Source organism: Temnothorax nylanderi, unplaced genomic scaffold, assembly GCF_030848795.1.
Source record: "Temnothorax nylanderi isolate EJ_2023f unplaced genomic scaffold, tnyl_v1.0 TNYL_tig0037_pilon, whole genome shotgun sequence".
NCBI classification, from domain to species: domain Eukaryota; kingdom Metazoa; phylum Arthropoda; class Insecta; order Hymenoptera; family Formicidae; genus Temnothorax; species Temnothorax nylanderi.
The window spans coordinates 1,073,431-1,099,528 of record NW_027249099.1 but is presented as its reverse complement, the minus strand read 5'-3'; the positions used below and the strand labels follow the sequence as shown (position 1 = coordinate 1,099,528).

Genomic DNA, 26,098 nt, shown 5'->3' with positions numbered 1-26,098 from the left:
CCGCGCACGATAAAACGGACGCCCGCCCGCCGTCGCTTCTCTCCGTCGGATTGCCGGACGTGCTAGCCTAGAAACCGTCCCGCGCCGAGGCGATCAACCTCCTCCTCGCTCTCCTCCTCCTCCTTCCTCGTTGTCTTCAACGTCGCCGTCCGTCGGGCGCGATGTATCGCGCGATCGATCCGTCAATTTATTGCCTCCTTCTTCCCCTTCTCTCTTTGCTTACACGCACGCACGCACGCACGCACGCACGCCCGGCCGCCGTCGCGAATACTCGTCGTCGAAGTCGCGGTCGCGGAGATCCCGGATGCGACGGCGAGAACGCGGAGGAGACGAGGCGGATGCGGATCGCGCGGCGGTGACGAACGAGGCCGCCGCGCTTGACGCGTGACGGGACGCGCGCCACTCGGCGCGGTACCACGGGACGACGGCGGCCGGCGGCGGTGGCGACGGACGATAACGACGCGAGCGATCGTATACGCCGTACGGGGAACGTGGCGGAATAGAGACCGACCTTGGCGCGGTACCACGTCGCCGGGAATCGCCTCCTCGAAACGCGCACGACTGCCGACGGAACGCCGAACGCGACTCTCTCTCTCTCTTCGCCATGGTAAGCGAGCGCGGCGTCGGTTGAGTCGGTTCGGTGCTTTTCTCGTTTTTTTTCCCCCTTTTTTCGTTTCAACGCCTCTTGCCCGACTCGCTCGCAGGGACGTTACGAACTCACGGTCGTGATCGCTAGATTTTTACCCGCCCGCGCGGATTATACGATCGCGAATTCGCGCCGCGAGCGAAACGGCGAGATCTCGCGGAGGAAGGGACCGACGGCAGAGAGGCTCCTACGAGCTCGTTCCTAACCTCAAAATGGCCGTTTCAGGACGTCGCCGCGTTCTCCGAGGACAGCTTCGACGTGAAGGAGTGGATCAACCGGACGTTCAAGTCCGCCGAGGCGCAGGAGAACAAGGACGTAAGTCGCGCGGGCCACCATCTCCGCTCCCGTCGCTTCACGTCCCGTCGCCCGTCGGATCCGAAGTCACGCTCGTCGCCGCGACGCCCGTCGGCCGCCGTACTGACGGCTTCCACCCGCCCGCGGCGGTGGTCGGTGACCCCGATCGGCTCTTTTCAAAGATGATGTCCACTTTTTCGCACCACCGCGAGGATTTTCGGCCCCTCCGGGGGATGATATTTTTATAGGCTCGCGGATCTATCACACCGAAAATTATGTCCGAACGTTACCGACGGACAATAAACTTTCCTGTCTATTCCGACACCCGCATATATATTTTCGTATTTAGAATAAATTATTACGCAAATATTTGTTATTGAACGATAACGTTTTATCTTTCGCAATATGAATTTCAATTTCATTGTGAATTAAATAAAGTGATTCCCATATTCATAGAGTAATGATAAGGAAATAGAGCAATTTATTATATTTGAGTAATAATAAGATATATTTTAAATTGCACTTTAATCTCACATTCTGTCTGTTATTTATTATATGTGAATTATTTGATAATTTTATGAGAATACGTACAACTGTCTTGGAAAACATTTGTGTCGCAGCTGAGTATGCTTTGCAGGCTTTTGTGTCATCATTAGTGATGAAGTTGCAATTGTATGTGCAACAAGTTAACGGTGCCTTAGAGGAGACCAGTCAATCGGTTCTCTCTAGCTTACCAAGAATTTTAAGAGACACTCAACTCCTGCAGCAAGAAACGTTAGCACTGAAAGAAAAAATGGTCACTGTCAAGCAAGAGATTGCGAAGGTTGGTACACATCTAATAATTTCTTTAAATATTTATCTTGATGCGTTGTAACTTGAAAAGAACAAATATTGAAACACAGATCGAGAAAGATACAGCCTCTTCTATGGCAACGCTGGAGAAGATTGATAGGATAAAAACGGAATTACAAACTGCTAAGCAGGGATTACACGAGGCCGACAATTGGACGGTATTAGCGAACGACGTGGAAGAGGTATATATGAAAGCTCCAATGGGTTTCTTCACGTATTTCGGTGTAATACGCGATAATTTAATTATATATAATCTCCCTTAATAAAACAGGTATTCGAGTCTGGCGATATAGAAGCTATATCAAATAAATTGTTCAGCATGCAGAAATCTCTAGCTATGCTCGCGAATGTTGTCGATTACGAGGATAAAAAGCTGCAGTTAGAAGGCCTGAAAAATCGCCTCGAGGCGATAGCCAGTCCACGATTGGTCCAAGCTTTTACCGCTGCCAATTTAGGTAAACCTTACTGACAAGTCGAAATAAATTCATTCGCCTTGCAAGACGTGATACCAGTTATCGTATTATGTTATTTAGAGCAATCCAAAACTTACGTGGACATCTTTAGCAAGATGGAACGTCTGCCTCAGCTTCTCAAATATTATCACAACTGCTTGAAGGTCTCTTTGGGCCAAGAATGGAGACGCACTATTGAGCTAGCACAAGATGAAAATGTTACCTATTGGCTACGTATATATTATGACAAACTGTTATCCTCTTGGCACGAACAGGTATACGCAATCTGCCAGATCAAAATAATTGTTATTGCTGCTTCGCGAATGTTTTCTATAACCGTTTGTGTTAAAGGTGAAATGGTGCCATCAAGTATTTCCTAATACTTCGATAGATATTCATATCGAGGTCTACGCTGACCTTTTGAGGAGCCTCGATCCCGGTATTCCGGAATGTATCGAGGCGGTTCTGAAACAACATTCCAACGCAGTGCAACTGTCTATTCTACTCGAATTGAAACAGATGACGAGGCATTTTGCCACGAATCTCAACGGTGCTATCGAAACGTCGCTTCGCGGAAAATTGCAAAACGAAAAACTATTGTCGCTAGCGCAAGCTGTATATGCGCCTTATGTTCCTTACATCGCGAAATATAGCATGTTCGAAACTGCGCAGTTAGAACAACACCTACAGTTTTTGGATCGCTCGCACGATGATTTAAGCGACACTATTAATTCCCTCTCTCTTAGCATTTCGCGGATTATGGGCTATGCTAGTGAAGCCAATAAGCGATGTAAACTTTTTACAGAAGGTTGTGGATATCCTGGTTTACTGCGATCGTTAAACGTACGTTTATATTAAAGATTTTTCGCTTGTGTCAGCGCGATGGTCATAAAATGTATTTCTTATTAAGTCGACGATCTATTGGTATCTTGTAGATTTATTTCAACAAGTATCTCGATAAATATCAGCAAGGTTTAAGACAACTTGAGAGAAAGAAAGTGAAACACGAAGATTGGAATTTATTCCAAATGTGTCTTACGTTGATGCAAAATATAGGTGATTTTTTCAGCAATTAATTAATTTCTTATATGACATAAACACGAGACTATTGATTTAATCTGGATTGCTGTACAGGTGATCTCTTGCATCAAGTGCAACAATTCGAAAAGTCGCTCGTGATCGACATAACAGAAGCTAATAACAAATTACAAAACACAAACGGTAGCGTTTTCTGTCAGTATAAAAAGTTACTGTTAACTCCATCAGGATGCACCGATCTAGAAAATCTTGTTGCATCTTTCCAAAGAGGTGTGTGTGTGCGCGCGTGGGAATAGTAATTATAATGTTGTAGGAAGCAAATTATCTAATTTCCTTTCCCTTTGCAGAGGACAAGACAATTCTCGACTCGATTATAAAATCTATTCAAAAACTCTGCACTGATTTACATCATACCACGTATGAAGTGATTTTTGCGCCAATATTCTCTCAATTAATGCTGGTGCAAAAGGCGCCAGCTTGGTCATTGGAGACTAACAAAATGTCCAATCTAAGTTCAGACCTACCCGATTATAGTTTCGCTCCTCAAGAGTATATTACGCAGGTCGGACAATATTTAATGACATTGCCGCAGCACTTGGAACCATTTTTGTTGAGGGACAATCCAAGTCTAACGCAAGCATTGAAGGCAGCCGATCCGCAATATGTTCAAGGCTCGAGCGAATCTGGATTTACTAGTATACTTTTGGACATTGTTGCCCGAGGAACGTGTCAAATGTTCCAGGATCAAACTTTGGGCATTTGCCAATTGAACTCCGTCGCTTGCAAACAACTCGCAACTGATATTGGTAAGTCTCTCATTAGATCTGTAATTTGACAATTTCTGAAGAAATTATGAAGGGATAATAAATAAAAGTTACATTATGTAGATTATCTGGGCAATGTCCTGGAGGAGCTTGGTCTGTGCTTATCGGAAAATCTCCAGCACATGTCCTTACTGCTGAGATTACCGCCGGAAGATTATCAGAACGGTAGCTCTGGATGCAATGCCCGTGTCGTAGCAGCGGTCAGACAAATGCGCAACATTACGTCTTCCGGCTGACATAGTCCGTGTCAAACCGGACACGATGTCACAACGTGAGAAATTTCATTTTCCGTTCCATATTTTCAGCAAAGCTAGATTTCGCGCGACATTGTATTTGCGATTATTTTATAATTGTAAAAAATAAAATTAAGTATAGTATTAAAATATATATATATGAACGTATACTGTTATTACGTTTTGTCTCTTCATTTAACACACACCTTACATTTATTGCAAGATCTATATATTTTACGAACAAAAAGAGATTTAAATTAAAAGAGTTTCATCAGATGAAAACTCAGGCTTAACTTAAATGACACGGATATATAATATTCGCTGATCAGGACAAGTGCGAGTATTCATCAGATATCGTACTTTAATGTTATTTATTCGCTACACTATGCCTCAACTGAAGTACTGTTAATTATCTTACTCTGCACCACTCGGTAATTTGCCGAATAACTCGGACACAGAGTAACTTTGTTTCAAACGTATTCTCGAGATTCTGCTTTCTCTTATGTATACTGTATCGAAGTACAGAACTATAAAAAAAATTACAAAGATCGCAGCACCATAATAGCTCGGGACACAATTTATGCGCCGGAGGCGTTAAATACTTATAAAGAACGAGAAATATCTTTATATATAAGAACTATAGGAAACCGACCGTTTAATATCGGTAGAGATTCATAGTTGAGCATTTTCTCTTTCACTCACTCTCTTATCACATATTCTCGCATATATATTTATATATAAAGTTCGAGACAAATACGTATTATAATGTCTTTCAACGAGTCGTATTATAGAGATGCAGATAAAATGCAGCAAATGCATATTTTATATTGCACATTTGGATCGGATAAAAATATCTATTTTGCATAGAGATCCGCATTTATATATGTTATTTTATATTTTATTGTAGAGTCCATTATACATGATTTATTTATACATCACGAGGTGTATCAAAAGCATTTGCTACATTTTTCTTCCTCGATCGTGAACTATGCGTAGAACCTACACGTAAAATCAACAACTGTTAGTAACATAGCGAATATTTCATTCGTCGAGTATACACAACTGATACATCAACACCATGTTCCGCGTCTTTCTCGTTTCTAAATTTATGTTAATTGTACGCAATACGTTAATTTTGCCTAAGTTGTGCAATAAATGTTAAAGTACAACACGATAAATTATATACTAATCCATTAACATTACCACATACGATAAATCTAAAATAGTCGTAGGACTTGTGCGTAAGTCTTTCGTGAGCGTACGATGTAAAATCGTTCGCTCTAAAAGATACCGTACCAAGTAAATGTAATTACAAATTAGTTAAGCACGACAGATACTTAAAACTCATCGTGAGTTACACAAGCAAGGTATATTCTAAATTAGGGACGCGATAAAACTGATATGAAGTTAAGAATAAGTCGTCATAAAACAACTCGTTATCAAAGTATACATTGCTAGCATCTTCATTGCAAGTATGCAAAAACTGAAAGTGATCTCGCACGACAACAATACTTTTAACAATTTGCCATGGATTAATAGACAAATCGTTGGTCCTTACGCAGAATCGTATCTGTCTAGTTTCTTTTTTTTTTTTTTTTTTTTTTAAGAAATTCGCGCGATTTCTCGAACTTCAGATTCCGTGCGAGGGAAAACAGCTATTCGATTAGGTCCACACAATACTCGACACGCATACACAATTGTAGTTAGACACAGTCCATCAAACAATTACTATTTGATAGTGAAAAGAGGATTATATACGGATCGCGTGGCACTATTTCAGTATGGTCTGAGTTCGTACTCATCTTCCTGATTGACTAGATTCAATTTGTTCGATTACAATAGCGTTCGCAATATTAAAGTCATCCCGCAACGGTTTTGCGGTCGCTGGGTTCGTAGAGGATTCCCTTATTGTTACGGCGATTACCTATGTCGGGAATCAAGCGCCGAAATCCCTGATTTGGCTCTAGCGGACTTCTTTTTCTACTCCTCGACTACACCGCGATTATGGCAAGTTTCATTACGTTATAATCAAAGCCTATTCGTAAGCAGATATACTGCATGCAATATCGTATCAAGTCTTCCCTACCTACGATAGCACTACCAAACGTTAGCATATAAAAGCTAAACTGGACTCTCTCGCGAGAGCTTAAGATACATATGGGAAATTATCGAATCGTGTAACAACGTGTCGGATGACTGTGAGTAACAGTGCACGTGACCCGACGTGTGTGATCGATATATATATATATATATATATAAACAGTATCTGTATGTTTCTTTTTTCTCGAGAGGATGACAAAGCTGTTAGCATCTCTTTTTATCCCTCGCGTATATCCGGTAAGCTCCTTGCGAATAAATGAGAGAAAAGACACACGATTCTCTCTCTTCCAACTAATGGAAACGATCGACAAGTTAAATCAATAGTCAAAAAGCTGAATTAAGAAATATACCGGTGCTAGAAACATTCAATTGTATACATCGTGTGTTTTTTTTTTACTATTCGATGTTTGCTGCTGACCGATAATGTGCCCGTTATATCTGGCTGGTGCAAAAATTACAATAGATCCGCACGCTGATGAAGATTTTTTTTGCTTCCATTGGCCAAGGGACTTGGTCTTATTCCTTGATGCGGTCAGCAGCAGGGAGGTTTCATGCCACTTTTTTCTTACTTGTCTTCTTACTGCGAGGTAAGGTAGCAAAACTCGTTATCTGAAATACAATGAAGATACAATGTTATTATAGCTTATCATTTTTGCCATGGAACTCAGATGGCATATTGTCAATTTCTTTCGCCATTTTTAAAAAAAAAGAAGGGCATGAGCACTTTTTTGAAAAATTTAAACTGAAACTCAATTCGGTATGCATTATTTATATTATAAATCAATCATAAGTTTAAGTACTAGAAATTTGATTTTAAACTGCTCACTCATATAATTCAAACTATTCACTCATATAATTCAAAAAAGGTTATGGATTAATTGCATTATAATACCACGTCAAAAATTAATATCGTGCAAGGTTAAAATGCGTAAGTTAAGGCAAGTGTTATGTGTTATGATTAAGAACAGAAATTGCAGATAATTGTAGTTGATTAAGACTCAGAAATCAGAAACTAGTCCATACGATCTTAATGGAACAGTCCATCTCTTCTGCCCGGATTTCCAATTAGGATAAAATATGAAGTGTGGGAAGTGGAATAAAGAGAAGGAACAAGCTCTTTATCATATTTTAAAAACATCAAAGAAGAAACAGATAATTACTTAATACAGATATATAATAACATGATTTCCCCCTGTGAGATATTAATGAAATGCTTTTAATTGATGTCAGTGATAATCTCTTTTTTATCGCTGTAAGGCAGCGACTGCGACATTTCACGAATCTGCAAGTTGGGCTCATGTTCAATATTCTTTTCATGATTTTCAGATTTTTCTGCACTTATTGCACCTTCTTCTTTCTTATTATCTTCAATTTTCAGATCTATTTCGATCTCGTTCAAAGGTACAATCTCAGTATCTAATTTCTTAGCAAAAAAGTTCATATCTTTGTCGGAATTCTTAGTATCGTTATCGCGCTCCGGTCTCAATGGGATCTCTTCCACGTCCACTTCCTGCTTTGAATCAGATAATTTCGCGGATGCGTCCACAAACACCTGGGATCCAATACTACCTGATCTCGACGCGGATCCACTGGTCTCAGAGTACGTGGAGCTGGAATCTTCCTCCTTAGAAGAAGTTTCGTTTTGCTCCTTATGGAAAGCACTATGAAATATGTTCTTTGGGATCGTTAATAATTTGGATATGCTCTCCTTAGCGCGTAATTTGCTAGATTTCTTCTTTCTTTTTTTCGTGTCCGAGGTGTGCGCCAAAAATATGTCTTTCGTAGCATCCGCACTCGAAACAGTTCTCAATGTTCCAGTTTTAATGACCAAGGTGGCCTTCAAAGCGTTTTGAGACTCGTTTTCGTCAATGTCTTCATTACTTATTACTGTTTCGTTACTTATTGGAGCTTTCGGAGCAGGCTTTTTATGATATTTTCCTGCGCGATTATCATCATCGAGATCGTAACTCGATGTACTCGGTGTAACGGAAGGTTGGGCCACAATATCGCGAGCACAAATGCTCGACGAGTCGCCAGTCTTAATTTCCCGTACATTTACATGTTCCTTATCTCTGTTAATCGTATTTAACTTTTCTTGGGAAGACACGATGCCTGTTACAGCTTTATGCGCATCATCCAATAATTGCTTCAGCTCGTCGAATTTTTGCTGACAAATCTCGCCAGTTATTCGCTCGAGATCAGCTCCTCCTATTTCAGACTTTTGGGAAACAGCTGAAACTACTTGATCCTTTTTTGGTTCATCGTCAATATATTCAATTTGCGCGTTGGACTCGCTTTGCGGAATATCAAATCTTTTTATCGAACTATCGATATTTATTTTATCTGCGCTTTTTGTCACCGCAGGTATCGACAAGTTTTCCGTTGAGATATTTTTAATCTCTATAGTTTGCACGTCTATTTGAGCCGAGTCTGTGTCAACGAACTCAACGCTCGATTCCGTCGATGACGATTCATTATCGTCTGTTTTCATTGCAGATCGGTTTTCGTTTGCGGATTTATCGCTATCGATATAAGTGGTAATAGATGTCGGGTAGTTTATCGATTTATTATTACTTTGGGATAACAACAGTAAAAGTTCGACAGCTTGTTCGGGAGTGAGGACGTTTAGGGACGACGGTAGGGAGATATTTTCGGGAGGTGTGCAGTCGAAATCCTCGCCCCTGTCCTTCAAAGACCACAAAAAAGTACGTGTCATTAGCTGAGTTGACGAATGTGCGTCAAAGTGCGATGTGTGATTTCTTTTCCTTTTTTTTTTTTGTTAATGATCGGTGTACGAATATAATTAGTCCCTACGGTACGCTACGCTTTATCGGGCTTACTTCGGGCGTCTTCTTTGCGGTGGAACGAGGCTTCACGCGTGTTCTCGCACCGACGCTCGACGTTCTTATTAAAGAGTCAACCTGAGAAGTCGTGCGCTGGGACTGCAACGCCTCGCCGCTACTGTAACCGCTAGATATGTCGTCCGAGGACCTTATATTTCTATGAACGTGGAAAGATTCGTTATTACCGATATTTAACGTCAACGACGCGATCGTTCTTGGAAGCTGTGCGAACTACGTACGTTAAACTAGCTATAGGCTCCCTAGGCCTTGGCTGTCGAACATCGACATCCACTTCGGAAAAATACATCTCTACTCGAGACGCGTTGCTGCTGGACTGAGTCCTGCGAGGACTATAGCCTCTTCTGCCGACGTGTTCTCTTCGGCGAGGTTCCACTATAAGGACCACAAATATCTATACTTAAAATTAAGCTACTAAGTAGTTTGTTAGGGTGTCTCGTTTTATATTTGGGGACCATTTAAAATTTTTCAAAATTTATAGGACATACAATATGTATAAAATTTCATATAATAAAATGTATATGTGTGTACAAAAATTGACGATATTTACTCAATCATGTCCAAGATGGGCACAGTTATAAAAATGTAAAAAAAGGAACGGGGAACATTTGCTCATATTCATTAAATTTGAGCAGAATTGGTTTTATTCTTATAAAATCTCCATTTAATTAGAACGACGCTAGGGATCAGCTACCTTCCATGTCCGTCTCGTCACGCGCATCGGGTGTGTTTCTATTTTCGTCCTCCTTCTCGCCGGTTAGATCGCTGAGGCTGTAACTTTTCCTCAATTGTTGCACCAGCCCGCCGCCGCCCTGGAAAAGGAAGTCGCACGTGAAACATATGCGTCGCAAACGACGCGGTCAGCATGTTGCTTACTGCGAGAAAAAAAAAAGAAAAAAAATCAAGTCATCGAGAGAGAAAAAATCGGACAGTCGATTTAAGTGAAAGAAAACAAAATAAAAATCTTACCAACCAAAAAGATGTTAATGTGTTATCTGCCGTCACCCGGTCACGGAAGGCAAACTCCCCTTACGCCGGATTTAGATCAATCCAAAGGCGATTTCTTGCTTTTCCCCGGAAATACGTGTCTTTCTGTTAAACATGCGCCGTCCAGAAGCACGCGACGACCGACCAGGAAAATGCGTGCAGTATGCGTGAGTAACTGTCGCGTCTAATATAGCGCGTCGTCTAGCAATTAGTTCTATTAAACGGAAGTGAATTTATACTTTTGGAAAGAATGTTGCGATAATTAATGCCTGCAATGAGATCGCCGTTCAGGATGCAGCGGGAGGCGATGTAAGACAGGACGCGGTCGAGATGAACGAACAAGAACAGAGGACCGAAAGCTTATTCAAATAATGCTTTTATTTGAAAAAGAAAAAGGAATCAGCTCATCATAATAATCAGAGTCTTTGGGATCGGGTACAAAAATCTTACTCGCTAGGACAGCTCGACAGCTGAGCGCTCGCACACGGAAATATCACCGTGGTTACACGTGAGAAGGCACTGGGTTTGCGCGGCCAGGGATTGTCTTTGTTGCCGCAAAGACTAAAACTGATTTGCACGCTTTTCCCGTATATCAATCCCCGATAGTTTACTCTCGAAACTATACATAACGTACACACGTTACAGTTGAACGTCTGGTCGTAATACGCAATTCTTCAGAGGAATAACCGATTACATATACCTCAACTGTAGCATGACGTACAAAAACTCTCTCTTTCATTCGCAACAAGTAACACACGCGTCCTTTTCCGTCTATGACTCTCCATAAACGAGTGACGTCGAACGAATAGCGACGGGCACTTTATCAGCGCCGGTCTATCTGGAACGGCAGGACATGGCCAGCATTCGTTAGCCGACAATAGACTAAATTTTATTGTTAGTATGATTTTTCCGTGTGCGCGCGATTTAACACAGATTTTGTCGGTAACTTTACAGGTGAAACGCGCAAACGAGATGACGAATACATAAACACGCGAATAACACTAACTATGACAACAATGATGATGATGACGATGATGATGACGATTGTGCAAGCGCAAAATCGTCCATCTCGTTGTATGCATTATTGTTTACTTGATTCTCGTATCAACAACTCCTTTTTCTGAGTTCGCATCTTTTAGAACGTATGATTTATCGAACATGCGACATATATAGAGCGATGTAAATAATAATGCGTTTTAAGTTTCAGTTGCATCAACGAGTACCTGGATAGAGTTAATCTAAGTTAGAGATTCGTTTTCTTTTTGTAAATAACAATTCTACCTATGACGAAGTCAGGAAAAGAAAATTCAAATTCTAGAACTATGTATGTGAGTTTTTTCGCTCTAGCACTTGTGGGAATTATTCCTCGTTTAAACATTTGTATTTTGTAGTTTAACCAATTTGAGTTTTTATAATCGCATTTATAATGTTTGACATTCTCTTAAAAAATTTGTCGAAAAATATATTTTTAATTTTTATCAGATTACATATAAAAATATCCGATTGTGTAGTCTTAGATTTAATCGAAATCAATACTAAGCGATTAGTTATAAATGATGATTGATTGTCCTAATCACATCTTTGCTCACTGAAGAATCGCGTGAGATAAAAACGACGTAATAGGAAAAAGACATATAATTGTTGACAGTTAATTATACAGAATTTCCAATTAATACTTTCAGATTTTTTTTGATATGTTACGACGTCAACGATTTTTCTATCATCGTTCTTAAGATCGTACTGAAAGTCATCGCGCGCTTGGACAATTGACATTATTAATATTAACGTCAAAACAATGTGCGGAATATTACGTAAAAATATTGAGATTGCTACTTAAAGTCTTAAAGCTATCTTATATTCCAGCTAAGACATAATTCTTATGATTCCTAAAATCGAACGAAGTTTACGTGGAAAAATACAAATCGAAGTAAGGCATACGAGTGGAAACGACTAACGCGTCTTATCTTGGTCGAAAATGTGTACATGATTAAAAGTTCTCCACTATAGTCATTGTAACCATTAAAGCCTTTCGAAATTTTCGTGTCTTTCTAAAAAAAAGAGATACATGATTGTACAAAGTCTCTTACCCCTATTAGTGTATCAAACAACCTTCCTAAAATGTATTGTCCACGATTAAACAATCACACACAGTGTAATTTTTATACTTACGAAGGCAATACAGAGAAAAGAGTATACGTACCACTAAATGATATTTATCGTGGATTCGCAAACAGAAAATTTCGTTTCACGCATTTGCATATAAAAAAAAAGAAAAAAGAAAACTAATAGATTGCATGAAAGAAAAATATCAAAGTGAGTGTATAATATACAAAAAGTTCTGTCATCAATCCTCAGAGCGCTTTCTTTTGCGCATAAAAAAGTCTTTTACTTATCATTCGTAATAATACAAATCATCCGCAGCCTTTGATAAAAGTCGCCGGCACTTCCCGATATTGTCGATCCATCGGTCCGCTTTCCAGGCTTTCAGGGATTCATCCTCGTTTTCCCAAGTCTATAGCGAGTCATTCGCGCCTCTCTCTTTCTCTTTCTCTAGTTAATTGACTTCGGCGTCGTCGCTGAATTCCATGTCGTAATTCTTCGTGGTCGACTTACAGGCACGAGTCTTCTGTCGCCTGGTGACTTTGGTGCTGCTGCGATCCTTCCTCGACTTTTGCGTTTTCCGTGGAGCTTCCTTCTCGGGCACTTTAAACACCACCGGTTGCTGCTCCTTCAGCATCTCGCACTCTGCGTCCGTCGTCGGCAGCTCCTGCATCATCTCCTCGTCGTCGTCCGTTGTCGATTCCTGGTATCGCCAGTCGACCGCGTCCGTGTCGCCTATCAGGTCTTCGGATTTAACATGCAGAGTGCTGCAGACCGCGGTACCGTCCGGACAATCTGGCCCGTCCAGCTGGCTGTTTAACCGCGTTCTCGTTCTGGGGTTGGCTAAGCTAGAAATCGCCGGGTCTGATTGACGATCGGGGAGTGCACTCGTCGTGGTCGGGAGTACGATCGGGAGATTCTATCATGTGATGCCGAGATTTTGTTTATTTATTTATACAGTTTTTTTTTTGCGTTTCAATCGGCCAGCAATTCGGCGTGTTCGTGTTGGTGGTTGTTGTTACGGGTCAGTGGCAGAATTTCGTCGTGTGGTCGACGACGGTTCGGTGTACACAGATTTCTTAAGCAACGGCAGCGGTTAGGGCGATGATCGGGCGGTGGTTAGGTGCTCGGTGTTTGGCCGTGCGTGGTTTTGCGGATGGCGATGATGGCGATTTTTTTTTTGTATTTTTGTTTCAGTTTTTGATTAGACGGTAAGACGGCGATGGCGACGGTGAGAGAGGGCGATGGCGTGCGGGAACGCGGATGGGACAGAACGAAAACAGAAAAAATCAAGAACACGTAAAATCATTAGTGAGCGGCAATCGAAGGCGGATCGATAGAAGTTCTATGTGTGATCAATGAAAGCGAGAGCTCAAGCTGGTTAAAGTACGAGGTCAAACAAGAAAAGGCATTCCTGAATACTGGCAGTCTCTTTCGGAAGACAAAATTACATAATTTTACGGAAAAAATAAATAATCGATCGCGCTTACGCTGAAATATATCATTAGTAATGGACGGTATATAAGAAATATAGATGTGAAAATTTCCAAAGTGGAACTCTTCCTTGAAAGCTGCCGGTTTCTTTTCTACATCTACAAGGTGTCCCAGTCTATCGTTCCACCTTTCATTCGTGGATTCTTCGAAATCGACTTGATCGAAGAATCCCCAGATAAAAGGACAAGGAAATTCCGAGACACTTAATATAATACTTAATAATTATATAATAACAATACACTTCTTTTTAACGTTCGGTCCATGTAGGGCCTTACCTTGATGGCGGTCTGCATGAGGACCGTGGTGGCATAGTTCACGCCCTTGGTGCCGAGATGCAGCACCGCCGTGTAACCCTGCTCGGTCGCGCGTGCTAGGGCTTCGTCGATCTCGGCTTCACGGCGGATTAGCGCGGGATGTACGAAGCGCCGGTAAAGGATACTGGAGCCCTTAGTGGCCGGGCTCAGCAGCCACAGCACCAGGATGATTTTAATCTCATAGTAAAACGGGAACCTACGTAACAGACGTTCGAAGCTGTAAAATATCGAACGCGCCAACGCTCGCCGTTTCTTGAAGTTACTTTGAAAAGCTTCATGTATGTTTTTAATGCACGGTGTAAGTCATGATATCGCAGTAAAATAAATAAATAAATAAATAAGTGACATTTATGCGTGAAAGTATTATAATATCTGATAATACAGAACTTCTAAAATCTGTTACATCGTCAAATTAACGGTTTTTTAATTAAATATATCCAAGTCGTTGGTTCGACAACGACGCTTTTATCTGATCGGGAGTTCCGAATAAAACTTGTCATGTTTTTAACGTAATCATAATGTAACAACAATAAAAATAGTTGATCGCGAACAATCGCTGTGCCGTCACGCGGCTGCAATCTACTCGATTCGATTCGCGTCGCGAAAAATTCGTCACGGGCGTGAAAGTGAGAGCGGCGTGAAGAAATGTGGTGCACCGGTGCCGCGGTGCGCCGGGAGAGTATCGGGCATTTCGACGCCAGAAATACGCGGCAACTCGTTTCCTTCTTGGTTGTAACCCGAGTATGAAGGGAGATCTGGCGCATGATGTTCCCCGAGGATGAGAAAGAGAGAGAGAGAGAGATAATAGGGAGGAACGACGGAGAAACGGAGAGGACGGAGACAGGTCAGAAGAGACGTGCGGGGCAGAATCCTCAGAAGTGCATGTAAGCCAATATCTATCTCGTCCGAAATTAGACTTTCGGAATTCCTCGCGACGAGAGTACGGCTTTCAAGACCGCGCGGTTCGCAGCTGGTTTATTGGCCCCTTGCTTGCCCTCGTGCTTGCTGCGATTCCAAGATTCAGCCGATATGTTATATTACGTATACGCGGCCGTTCCCCCAAATAAAAACGGCGACGCCGTTTACTACATCGTATTTTAGATTCTTTCAAGAATCTTGATTTGACTCGATCATTAATTTTCTTTTAAACGTCAAAAACGTCAAGATGATAATATTTTAATAATGCGCTCGAGGGAAACATGCGATACATGTATAATATAGAGTTTAACGTGTACTAACGGATTAATATTATATATTAAAAAATGAGAATGTTAATTCCGGTAATGATTATTCCCAGCAAAGTATGCAAATGTAAAAAATTCTGATTAATGCGCGAATGTTTTTACAGGATAGTCTTTTTTCCACGGATGTTTCAATTATTATACTTTAACGAATGAACGTAATAATAATTCTTTTTAATCCTACCCGATCTAGATAAATCACATACAAGGCTCATAATTCACGCAAATTACGTAGCGGATGAATTTCTACAATAGCAACGTATTTCTCACCAAAAACTAAAGAAGACGTCGGTGAATGTTTCCGCGCATGTGAATAGCGCGAAAACGATCCAGTACATCATCCATTTGACCTGAAACCAAGGAAATTCTAGAGCAATAGATTATTACAAAAGTGGTGCAAAAAGGAAGACCGCAGACAAATGTATTCGTGATTCATCATTTATAGTTCAGAAAATAGTTTTAAAAAATGACTAGTGAGATGATGAAAAAAATAAATATTGCTCTAGAAAAAATCTAAAAATCCATATAATTTATATATTTTATTATTCACAAAAAGAAAGAACAGAACGATTCAAAAGACAAAATTAAATTGGGTTCTATTACTGCGAATTTCTTTCTAGCGTAAGTAGATTGTAAAAATAAAAATATATTAACAACAGCTGCGTATGTAGCAACGTAAATACGGCTCGATCTTTATCGGCTGCGAGAAAAGCAAAAGACTGGAATTAAAAGATTTCCAACATTTACTCGAATTCTAACCAGCGCAGCTGTGTTGTGCGGATAACGTTTAGGTGTAAAATTGCTCAACAACATATTAATTAACTAAATAATTTTTATATGAATATTTCAGAAAATAAAAAAGAAGGAGTGTGTCGAAATGTTTCATAGTTGACATATTTTTAACTAAGTATTTTCGAGATGCCCAGTTTAAGGGCTATGATCGCATTTGCAAAGCTATTTAGTTTATTATTTACGTTTCTCACTTACGTATTCTTTGACATTTTTCGTGCGCACTGCCTTGTAGGAAGCGTACGCCGGGTACAAGGTGCCGAAGACCAATCTGAAAATCGGATAAAGAACTGTGTAAATGAGGAATCGCGGCGACACAATTGCCAGGAGCACCGTCAACAATCCAACGTTGTTTAACGTTATTTTTATGGGGAATGTTTGAAGCCAGGAACGGCACCAGGCCATCGCTTGTCTCGCCAAAAGCTCGCTGATTCCCGCCCTGTGGATCACCATGATCGGCAATTCGTCCGATCGTGGCACGTCCTTTTCGAAAATATCTATCGTTGATCGGCGGTCATTTCTCGTATCCATCATATCATCAATTTATTTCTCTCTATCTCTCTTTCTCTCTCGCGTCGCGCGACGACAATGTTTCCCTAGTCGTGAAATCTTGGATACTCCCGGAGATCCTACGACGATCGTCGGACCAGCACGACGAGTCGAGCTGCAACATAAAACAGAAATTATTTGAAGGATATTAACGTGCATTGATAATACAGCTATGAATGCAATTTAAGAGGACTCAATGGTTGAAAGATTCGATTAACGTGAGTACTTTAAGGTACTTTAAGGTCTTGTTAACGAAATTGATTATCGGGTTTGTTAAGAATGAATAAGAGTCCGACGATTGGAATAGTTATAGAACAGAATGGCATAGTTACTTTGCTAAAATTAAACATTAACCTAGCAAAATCGATGTAGCTTGACGTGTGCCAATTAGGAGACATTATGACGCTATGATGGCACTTAAATATTCAAAACAATTGACAAAATATAAATGAGAAATTTAAATTAAAAATGTACATAATGTCTCCAGTTTCCAACAATTCACCAAAATATTTGCATTCTCGATTTGTTACAACATTTGTAATCTTTCAATATATTAAACTCACGTCATTTAAAAAAAACCGAGTTTCGTATATTTCTATATTATTGAAACAAAATTTAAATCGACAAAAAGTTACGCAACAGTATGTTGTGTCCTAATTTTAAACATGCAATTTTACGTCAGAATGTAAGGCTTTCGCATTCATTCGAATATTTTAGCTGTTTGTTCGAACGATTTACGCTTTTTGACAGTAGCACCGTGGAATGGTCATCGAATTTGGGATTCCGGAGCAGCGCTTTCAATTGAAGCGCGATCAGTCGATCAATGCCTGCAATGGCCTCGAATGCTCCGGTCTCTTTTAAAGAATTGCGCAAGCAGCTTATTATGGGGATCCAATTAAATACCCGGTATCGCTGATCCGTCATCCGTATCTTTCGAGATAAAAAGTCAGTTAAAATCCACAATATCAATAACACTGCCCTTTATTTTTTCGTATCGTAACGTTGTGGTATGATTGCATTGTAATATAGATCAATTTTACGTACAGTAATAAATTAACAATAAGTAAAGAATTAAATTTATCTTTAATATTGGCAATTTTTGGTGATTTCCACGATTTATTTTGGTACAATTTTTTTGTAATGCATTTTTATACGCAAGCGGTTTCAAATAATTTTTTCGTAAATTTATCTCTTACATTTACTAACTTTGATTGTTAATCAAGAGCGCAGAAGCTATTTCTTATATATGTATATTAGGAATTAGTAAAGAAAAATCTGTCAAATAGTCCAAATAATACGTACTAATTACTACTAGTTAATACCTCGATTCAATGATTCAAAAACACTTGCACAGTTGTCACTAAGCTCTACGAGAACAACTAAACTCTTTAAACGATAAACTTAACGCTTCCTTCTTACAATCCAACCGGTTCGTCCGTCAGATTCATCCGCGTCTCGTCTCCTCGAAAACTCTTGTCGCTGCCCCTTCGTGCCCGTTGCGTGCGAGACAACGACGCTTCGTCAGTTTTCTTGTCGTGACGAATTCTGGCGAATCGTTTCCTGCTCCGTCACCGTCTCCGTCGTGCGTGTCGTTGTTCTTCCCGAGATTATTTTCTCGCGCGTGAGACCGAGCTCCCAGGCGAATGCGCCGCGCGATTCGCTCTTCTCGCGTGTACTTCCAGTTACAGACTAAGCGCGTAGCTGCGTCCGTTCGGGCACCGTCAACGACGTCGACGACAACGAGCTGCGGAGGCTCTATTTTCGCGCCTTAAGCCGCTATCACGCGAGTGCCGCTAAACCGACACGACGCGATGTCTGGAAGACCGGTTAACCGCGCGGCTTTCTCGCACGGTGATTCACCTGTGATCGTGTTCGCGCCACGAATCGCTTCCGTAAACTAATCCGCACGTTCTGTGGAAATGTTTCGATCAGGTCAAAGCTGTTTATGTACGTCGTACGTTGGAGTAAATAGAATTGATCAAGGCAATTAAGAAACATTATTTTCGAACGGTAGCTATTTCGGAATATTTTTTCGCATTTCTTTTTATCAATTATATTATTTACTGAGCAATTTGCAATCGAACCTTTTCGATAACATTGACATTTAACTAAAACTCTATCGTTTTTCTGCAAGTTTTAAAAGAAGAACTCTATTAGAACTCACTTGAAAATAAATGTAAAATAGAGTCTTATTGTTATAAAATGTTGAAAAGCTTAATTTCAAGTCTTAAATGTTTAATCACTTTTAATTTAAAAATACTGTTGGAGCTTAAAAATGTTATATAGTATGAAGAGCTTATTTCTGTTCGACACACTGAATAAAGGTCAAAGAGTCTATAGATCAAAGAATCTATAGATGTAGACGTCTTGGGACATTCTGCCTTATACAAATAGGTCAATTATCTGAAACTTCCAAAATGCCTTAAATGTTTTAAGTCAAAAGACTTCAAAGTATCTGCGACAGATGTATTTAGAGGCCGTTTTTCCGCGAGTGGGTCATATACGTGCCAGAGGGCCGAGTTAATTATATGCGCCAACCTAGATATCACATCGGTCGAGCTTTATCAAAATAAAAACCGCGATTTAATTTTCCAAATGACGTATCGTTCGTTTAAAATTCAGCCGAGTTATAACATAAATCTTAGGCACACGAGCTTAATATCGGTTTCTCCTGAATAAGTCATGACTACAAAAATACGAGATGGGACAATATCGATATTTTTAAGCAAGGGACACGGTAGTGTCTCACGCCAAGTGTACGCGCAACAAGAGACAGACCGTGCATCTATACGCGAGCCGACGGGTTGAGAGACCCTTAGATTATAGATACTACACGACTCTTAGACACACACAATAATACGTAAGTCAGAAGGGAAACATAACAGAAATACATATTATTTCTCCTGAATATCTCATATGCGAACATGACGTTCTCTCAAAAGTTTCGACAGCACTCTGGAGTGCTGGTCTCCGAAGTCTCTGGAGAAATAAATTAAACAACGAATAATGCACAACAGTTATAACTTGTGTGTTTATAACTTTATATGAATTAATGTTGTATATTGTTGGTTAATTAAATTTTATTGTACACGGTGTGACTTCGAAAAACAATACTCCAAACCTGACTTCTCTCGTTCGGAGCACAAAGTTTCCTTGTAGGAATAAAAACAATGGCTGCGTTAACACGAGTTGCTAAGTCACTTCATCAAATCAGCCGAGCGAATTAAATTAGCACGTTAGCGTCAATTCTCCGCAGATCGAGTGCGACAGAGAGGCTCGCGACAAAAATTAAAACCGATGTAACGTCAGCGAATTCGATTGTCTACGTCGCAAATACGCCGGAAAGATGCACCGTGATGTCACTCTCGATTTCACTACCACGAAAAAACCCAAGTATTCTCTCTATTTTGTATCGCGTTAAAAGTATCTGTCAATGCCTCCAATTATTGAAAAATCTCGCCTGTTAATTACAGCAATAATTCACTTCATATAATTGAAAGATGTGCAGTGACATCGAATTGTTATCATTGCCAATTCTTATACATGCGAGATATTTTTTTTAATAATTAGGGTACCGACAAATATATTAATATCGTACCTCCACGTGCGAGACCAGATTGTGACGCGGATACGACGAATACCGCGAAACTGGACGAAGTCTCGATTCCGACTGCGATCCGCGCACGAAATCGCAAACGATCGCCTGCAGTCGCAGGTAATTCGATGATTGTCACCAATGCCATTCTGTGCCGAGGATTATGTAACGGGGCGTCCCTAATGCGCATCGTCCGCGGTGAACGCGATCGCTCGCGGTGTGTTATTCACGCCCGGCCGCTTCCGGTTCCGGTTCCGATAGATGAGCCCACATACGAGACGTCCTTTCGATTCGCCCATGGGGTATCGGGACGAAGGAGCTAGCCGACTGGCAATCGCGCGATAAGACCCCGACGATTTACGACCGTCGCGATGCCGCCACGGCCATTTACGAAATTGAATGTCCACCTACTGGCCGACGTTCTACGTTCTACCGTAAGATTATCTATCGACCTGATATCTCGTAAAGGAGGATCCAGCGAATTTTACGCCGCTTTTTTGTCCCTACTCCGACGTTATACGTCTTTGCTTCTTTTCAGTCGTACATTTCCGCCTGAGTTTGCGCGAGGTTTATGTCCAAATTTTTATTACACCTTCCTCTAATCTCTTTAGGAGATAACGCGGAGAAGTAGCTTTCAATTTAATGTGTCTGCGGAAAATATTGCCATTTTCGTTCATACCTTTTATTATCGACTTGAAAAATGATTATATATTTGCTATGAAATTTACTGTCAATTTCTTAAGCATGATATGTTCGTTACTTTCTCAGTTATCGGATACTTTTTTTAAAATATAAAGTTACTCTCATCGATTAAATTTAAATTGACATGTTGCTTACAACATTACGGCTCCACGCAGGTGTTCGTTCACGCGAGAGAAGCGATGGTGAAAATATCTCGTTGTACTTTGCTACTCAAGGTCGCGCAGTACTCGAAAGTTTCGAAACAGCTGTTGATACTTACCGTCGTTTGCAATTCCAGTGACTCGCAAACGCCGGTGCAGTTTGTGCAGTGTCGTTCGTGTGACTCAAATTATCTGCTAACTTTTGTTTCGCTAAATCATTTTACGTAAATGCAAATTTACGAAAATTTTTTCATTATATTCTACTTGAGAGAAATGAGTTAGAAAATTAGTTAATGTAAAATAGAAGTTTGATCAATCCGATCACAATATTTATTACTAAAAATAAAACTAGTTTTTTTCTGTGTAAAAAATCTGACAAATTTTTCAAGGAAAGTTTCACACTAAATGTCGAAAAATCTAGCGACAGAGATTGATATATCTTTACATAGAATATCATATAATATCTTGAAACATTTTACAGTACAGTTTATTATGATATGAACAATGGTATAAACTAATAATAAAATATTTTATCATTGCGCTCTCAGCCTGCTTGCGTCGAAATTGTGAGCGTGATTCGTGTTGATCGTTTGCTTGTCACATAAAACGTCGAACGCGATTCTATACCATTGTTAACGCCATGCGCTTTCATATTTATTAATGACGACGACATGTAACTTTCCCCTTTATCGCGGCATACGCATATACGAGGTGGCCTCGATCGCGAGTACGGCTATTCGTATGTATCGCGAGGTCAAGATCATTGTCGTTCGTTTGTGCATATCCTGAATTCCGTCACGCTTCGTTTAACCTCGACTATCATCTTCAACGTGATAACGAAGTTCCGCGGAAAATTATATTTCTGTTCATGTTCCTTCTCTGTTTTTCTAATAACGTATTAAATGAAATGTCAAAGATCTTTAGCTGCCATGCATCAGAGATTTTGTCGATTCCTCTGATGTGTTTATAACAATTAATGCAATTTTAATGTAAAAGTTATCACTTAACACAGCTTTTCGATTTACAATATTAAATGTTTTCCGATAATCTGAAATTTTGAATTGTTATTAAAACAAAGAGCATTTTAACAATAATAATAAATGAAACTGGACCGTTGTGATATATATAAACAATTAGAGAGAAAAACGTCAAATAGTATTTTAAATTGGTAAAAAAGAATTATTTCAATTTTCATTTTAAATCAATTTTTTTGACATTTATCTACTTGTTTGTGTTTTAATTTGCAATATCAGATAATTTTTCATTAAAGCAAAATTGGTTTTAAATGAAATCAAAGAATTTCGATATATTAATATCCATATAGCTTATCTAAAAAATAAATATACAGTAAAATCATTAAAGCATTAGGAACAAAGATATATTCTATGTGGTAAGTCTGTTTTAAGACTAAACGGCTGTAATATTTAAGACCATTAAATAAAGTCAAACAAAGTGTTGATTGTTTTCCGTTATTTTCACGTTATATATCCACTGAACCAAATAAGAATTTATTTTTATTATTTATTATTTTTTATTAACGAGAAAAAACACGTGACACAGATATATTAAGCGGAAGTACCTTGCAAGGAACACGTGCAAGGTTACCGATAAACTGTAAATGAGGCGGCAGTAAGGTTTAATGTGTGGCGAGAATGGTTATATTGTTTTATACTGTCGAATGAAATTTATTTCACTATTGTATAGCGCTAGACAACATCTGTGTGTTGCCATTGTGCGTAAAATAAATTCAGTGCATTGCGCCTTTCGCGGCAGAAGCTGTTTGATGTGCTGAGGAGATGATTAATACGCTGAAATTGGGACTTCCGTTACCGCAAGATATAGAAGGCATGCCATGATCAGCGATGCGACTAGAATACATTACTTAATGACTAACAAATATTAACTAATACATATTTTTATATAAAAATATTTATTAGCTTGTGCTGTTATGTGTACTGTAATTTTTGGCTCGCTCTATATTAATCACTTTATTAGTCACGCTTATTAACCGCTTTACATAAATGCATATGTGTGCGTGTGTGTGTGTCTTACTATCTATATAATTACAGTTCATTCTGGAACATTGATAGACAAGCGAACAATATGTAGCAACGAGGGCGTGCTATTATTATTTCGGGATGAGGACGCGCGCGCGCGCGCGCGTAGAGCATTAACCTAATCTAACAATGAATGCAACATTGATTTATGAGGACGCCCATTTAACTTATAAGATCTATCAAAAATTATCTAATACGATACTCTTAACTATCTTTTTAGTGAATATTAAACGATATATGTGATTATGTGCAAAAAGCAAAATCAACTTTCGTAATCAATTTTGCATGTGATATTTCAATCATTTGCCAGATATATTATATATCAATAAAAAAATCAATAAAATGATCATATCCACACTTTCTGCTACACAGTATCCACTTTCTTGCATATTTATAATTTATGGCACCAATTCTAAAAAAAAGAGATTGTGTCCATGGATGTCAAAGTGAGGATTTCTGGGTTTGTGCCAAAGTGGCTGAGCGCTGCCTACTCGGAATTGCAACGAGTCACGGGATAAATGCCATTTCATTATACCGCCAGCTCATCAACCTTGAAGCGTCACACGATCAAGCCCGATAACGAAAACAAAAGGAATAAATATCAATTTCCTCGTTTCTAACTGAAGGTCCTTCTTTGATTAGAATATTTATGTACCGGCGTAGCAACGATTTTACTCTGATGTTAAACAATTTTTAACTTTTTATTAACAGAAATACAAATATATAAAACGAGAGAGCTTGAGTCGCCAGTGAACAAATATATAACTCTACCATAAAGAATAGTTACATTTTTCATTCTTTGCAATCAAACTTCGTTTTGTGTTAGTTATAAGGAATTGTTTCTGAACATCATTTTCTTATTATTTATCTTTGTCGTTATATATCAAAGGCAAAAAATTTAAATTTAAATTAAATAGACACTTGACAAGAAATTGATATAATGCTTCTTTAGAAAAAAAATTACAGTGTGAAATATCTTCTACATTATATTTTATGCATATCATATGATTTTCAAGATATCTATTTTTTACACATATGATATTAATGCGTGATATATATTTATTTGTGTTAACTAAAACACAGATTGCAACAGTTTTGGCGTATGACACAATCACCTGTTATAACATGAGAAAATATTCGCAGCTATAAAAGTAATTATGTTGGCGCAATAATTATTTGTATGTTTCACTAACCATTTTTAACACTTTATTCGTAAATTTTAAATAATGAGTTAGATAATTTGATATATTTTTAAATATACTAGCTTTAATTCAATCGCTTAATTGGCCTCTGATTTTGATAATTTATTTATGTTATCCGTCAGAGAATTAATATCACAATATTCAATGATAAAGTTTATTTCTTTCCAAACTGCGTATGTAAAAATGACAAGAATATATTTAATGTATTATACATACAATATTAATCATATCGATTACAAATCGCGATTCTTAAAGCTGTTGTGTAAAAAATATGCATCTTGTACAATCTTACATAGTCTAATATTTTTCCTGGTCGATTAGCTTCACCATAATCTTTCTTCGAGATGTATTATTCGGATAACGTTCTAAGAACTTGTATTGCTTCTTCAATATTGATATTAAGTATCAGGTTAAAATGTCGTAATTTGTTAAAATCCTTAAAAATTGTAATAGTATTAGATTTAGGAACTCTGTTCTTTTCCTTGTTTATTTCACTAGTTCGACGTATTCTTTAAAACAAGTATAAATATTTCAGAATGTTTCAAAAAGGTTGGGCGAGCTATACATAGATGACATATCCATCTTCTGTTTGTTGTAAAAGTTATATTGTTCGTTGGTAGAAACCGAGGCAACAATAGTTTTCAACAATGGCCCTACAGATAAAAATTGAGTAGATTTAAGTCGGGCGAACATGCGAGCCTAACTTTAGACATTTGAAAGCCATAAGACAGTCCTTGATTCGAAGAATTCAGAAATGCATTGCTTCACGAGGTGGACATTTTGAACATCTTTGAGTTTTTGTCATTGTAACTCTTGCGCCCGTCCGGATAAGGACGTTTTAACGTTCATTACGCGGAGAGATGGTGTCGTACATCTTATCAATTTGACTGTCAGGTAACAGTCACGTTGAGGATACGAGATCCACACTCTCATAATCGGAGAGCGGAATTTAACTGCATTTTTTACTACTTGTGACCACTGCATTTCACTCGACCATCTATATGTACTGAGGAGGGTCCAAATCAAGGACCGAAACGTTTACTATATTATATATATTTTATTCAATTTGTAATATTTTATTACTGTCGCCCGACCATCGTCGCGAACGAGCTCTCATTTGCCTTGTTTTGTTTATTTATCTTTGAGTTTTGTTTCTTTTTTAATTTTTAAAATTCTTTTAAATAAATAAATATTAGTATGTATAACGTAAATATTGAAAACTTATTCTTTTAATCTTAACTTGATATTAACCTTCTAACGAAGCGTTTTAAGAACATATTTTGGGAACATTTTTGTCTGTCTTAATGAGAAGAACATGACTATATACGTATAGCCCGCTCAACCTTTTTTAAACACCTGTATCAATTTGAATATATGAACGTTCAATAATTTATTGAAAATTTATATAATATGTAGAATATGTAGGAAAAAATTCGCCAGAAATTCCATTTTTTGGCAATAACTAAATGGAAAAACAACTATTCGTCAAAATCTTTTAAGGAAACGTTGTTCTAACTAAAATCAATACTCATCATAAATAATTAGCAAAATTGTTACTTGCAGAAAAGGGTCACGCTTAGTGCATACGTGGGAAAGACGTCCGTGCGAGATCTGTCTTGCTTGGCTTT

The 26,098-nt window shown here is 38.9% G+C and overlaps 2 protein-coding genes across 7 annotated transcripts in view; one reads left to right on the top strand and one right to left on the bottom strand.

Annotated features, from left to right (window-relative positions):
* Positions 1–472: 472 nt before the first annotated feature.
* Positions 473–4,507, top strand: Cog7 (conserved oligomeric Golgi complex subunit 7). 2 transcript variants are annotated; one of them, XM_071703898.1, is made up of 11 exons: positions 473–607; positions 872–961; positions 1,578–1,763; positions 1,843–1,974; positions 2,064–2,247; positions 2,326–2,519; positions 2,596–3,087; positions 3,180–3,300; positions 3,379–3,552; positions 3,630–4,088; positions 4,170–4,507. In XM_071703898.1, the coding sequence occupies exons 1-11, from the start codon at positions 605–607 to the stop codon at positions 4,340–4,342; spliced, it is 2,208 nt and encodes a 735-aa protein (XP_071559999.1). In that variant the 5' UTR covers positions 473–604; the 3' UTR covers positions 4,343–4,507. The 2 variants fall into 2 exon arrangements, with proteins under 2 accessions (XP_071559999.1, XP_071560000.1); XM_071703899.1 differs by lacking the exon at positions 872–961 and having other exon boundaries at positions 483–607.
* Positions 4,508–4,680: 173 nt separating this feature from the next.
* Positions 4,681–26,098, bottom strand: part of LOC139771256 (uncharacterized) — a 34,528-nt gene continuing 13,110 nt past the window's right edge. Inside the window, exons 1-10 of one of the 5 annotated variants that reach the window (XM_071703894.1) lie at positions 20,373–21,486; positions 18,194–20,148; positions 16,424–16,889; positions 15,707–15,786; positions 14,157–14,391; positions 9,995–10,112; positions 9,522–9,675; positions 9,280–9,439; positions 7,463–9,125; positions 4,681–7,048 (exon numbers count right to left, since the gene is read on the bottom strand). In XM_071703894.1, coding sequence (XP_071559995.1) covers positions 7,656–9,125; positions 9,280–9,439; positions 9,522–9,675; positions 9,995–10,112; positions 14,157–14,391; positions 15,707–15,786; positions 16,424–16,759 — 2,553 coding nt within the window. In that variant the 5' untranslated portion in view covers positions 16,760–16,889; positions 18,194–20,148; positions 20,373–21,486 and the 3' untranslated portion in view covers positions 4,681–7,048; positions 7,463–7,655. Of the gene's footprint in view, positions 7,049–7,462; positions 9,126–9,279; positions 9,440–9,521; positions 9,676–9,994; positions 10,113–14,156; positions 14,392–15,706; positions 15,787–16,423; positions 16,890–18,193; positions 21,488–26,098 lie in introns of those variants that run through there. The other 4 variants (XM_071703896.1, XM_071703893.1, XM_071703897.1 and 1 more) reach the window with 4 other exon arrangements.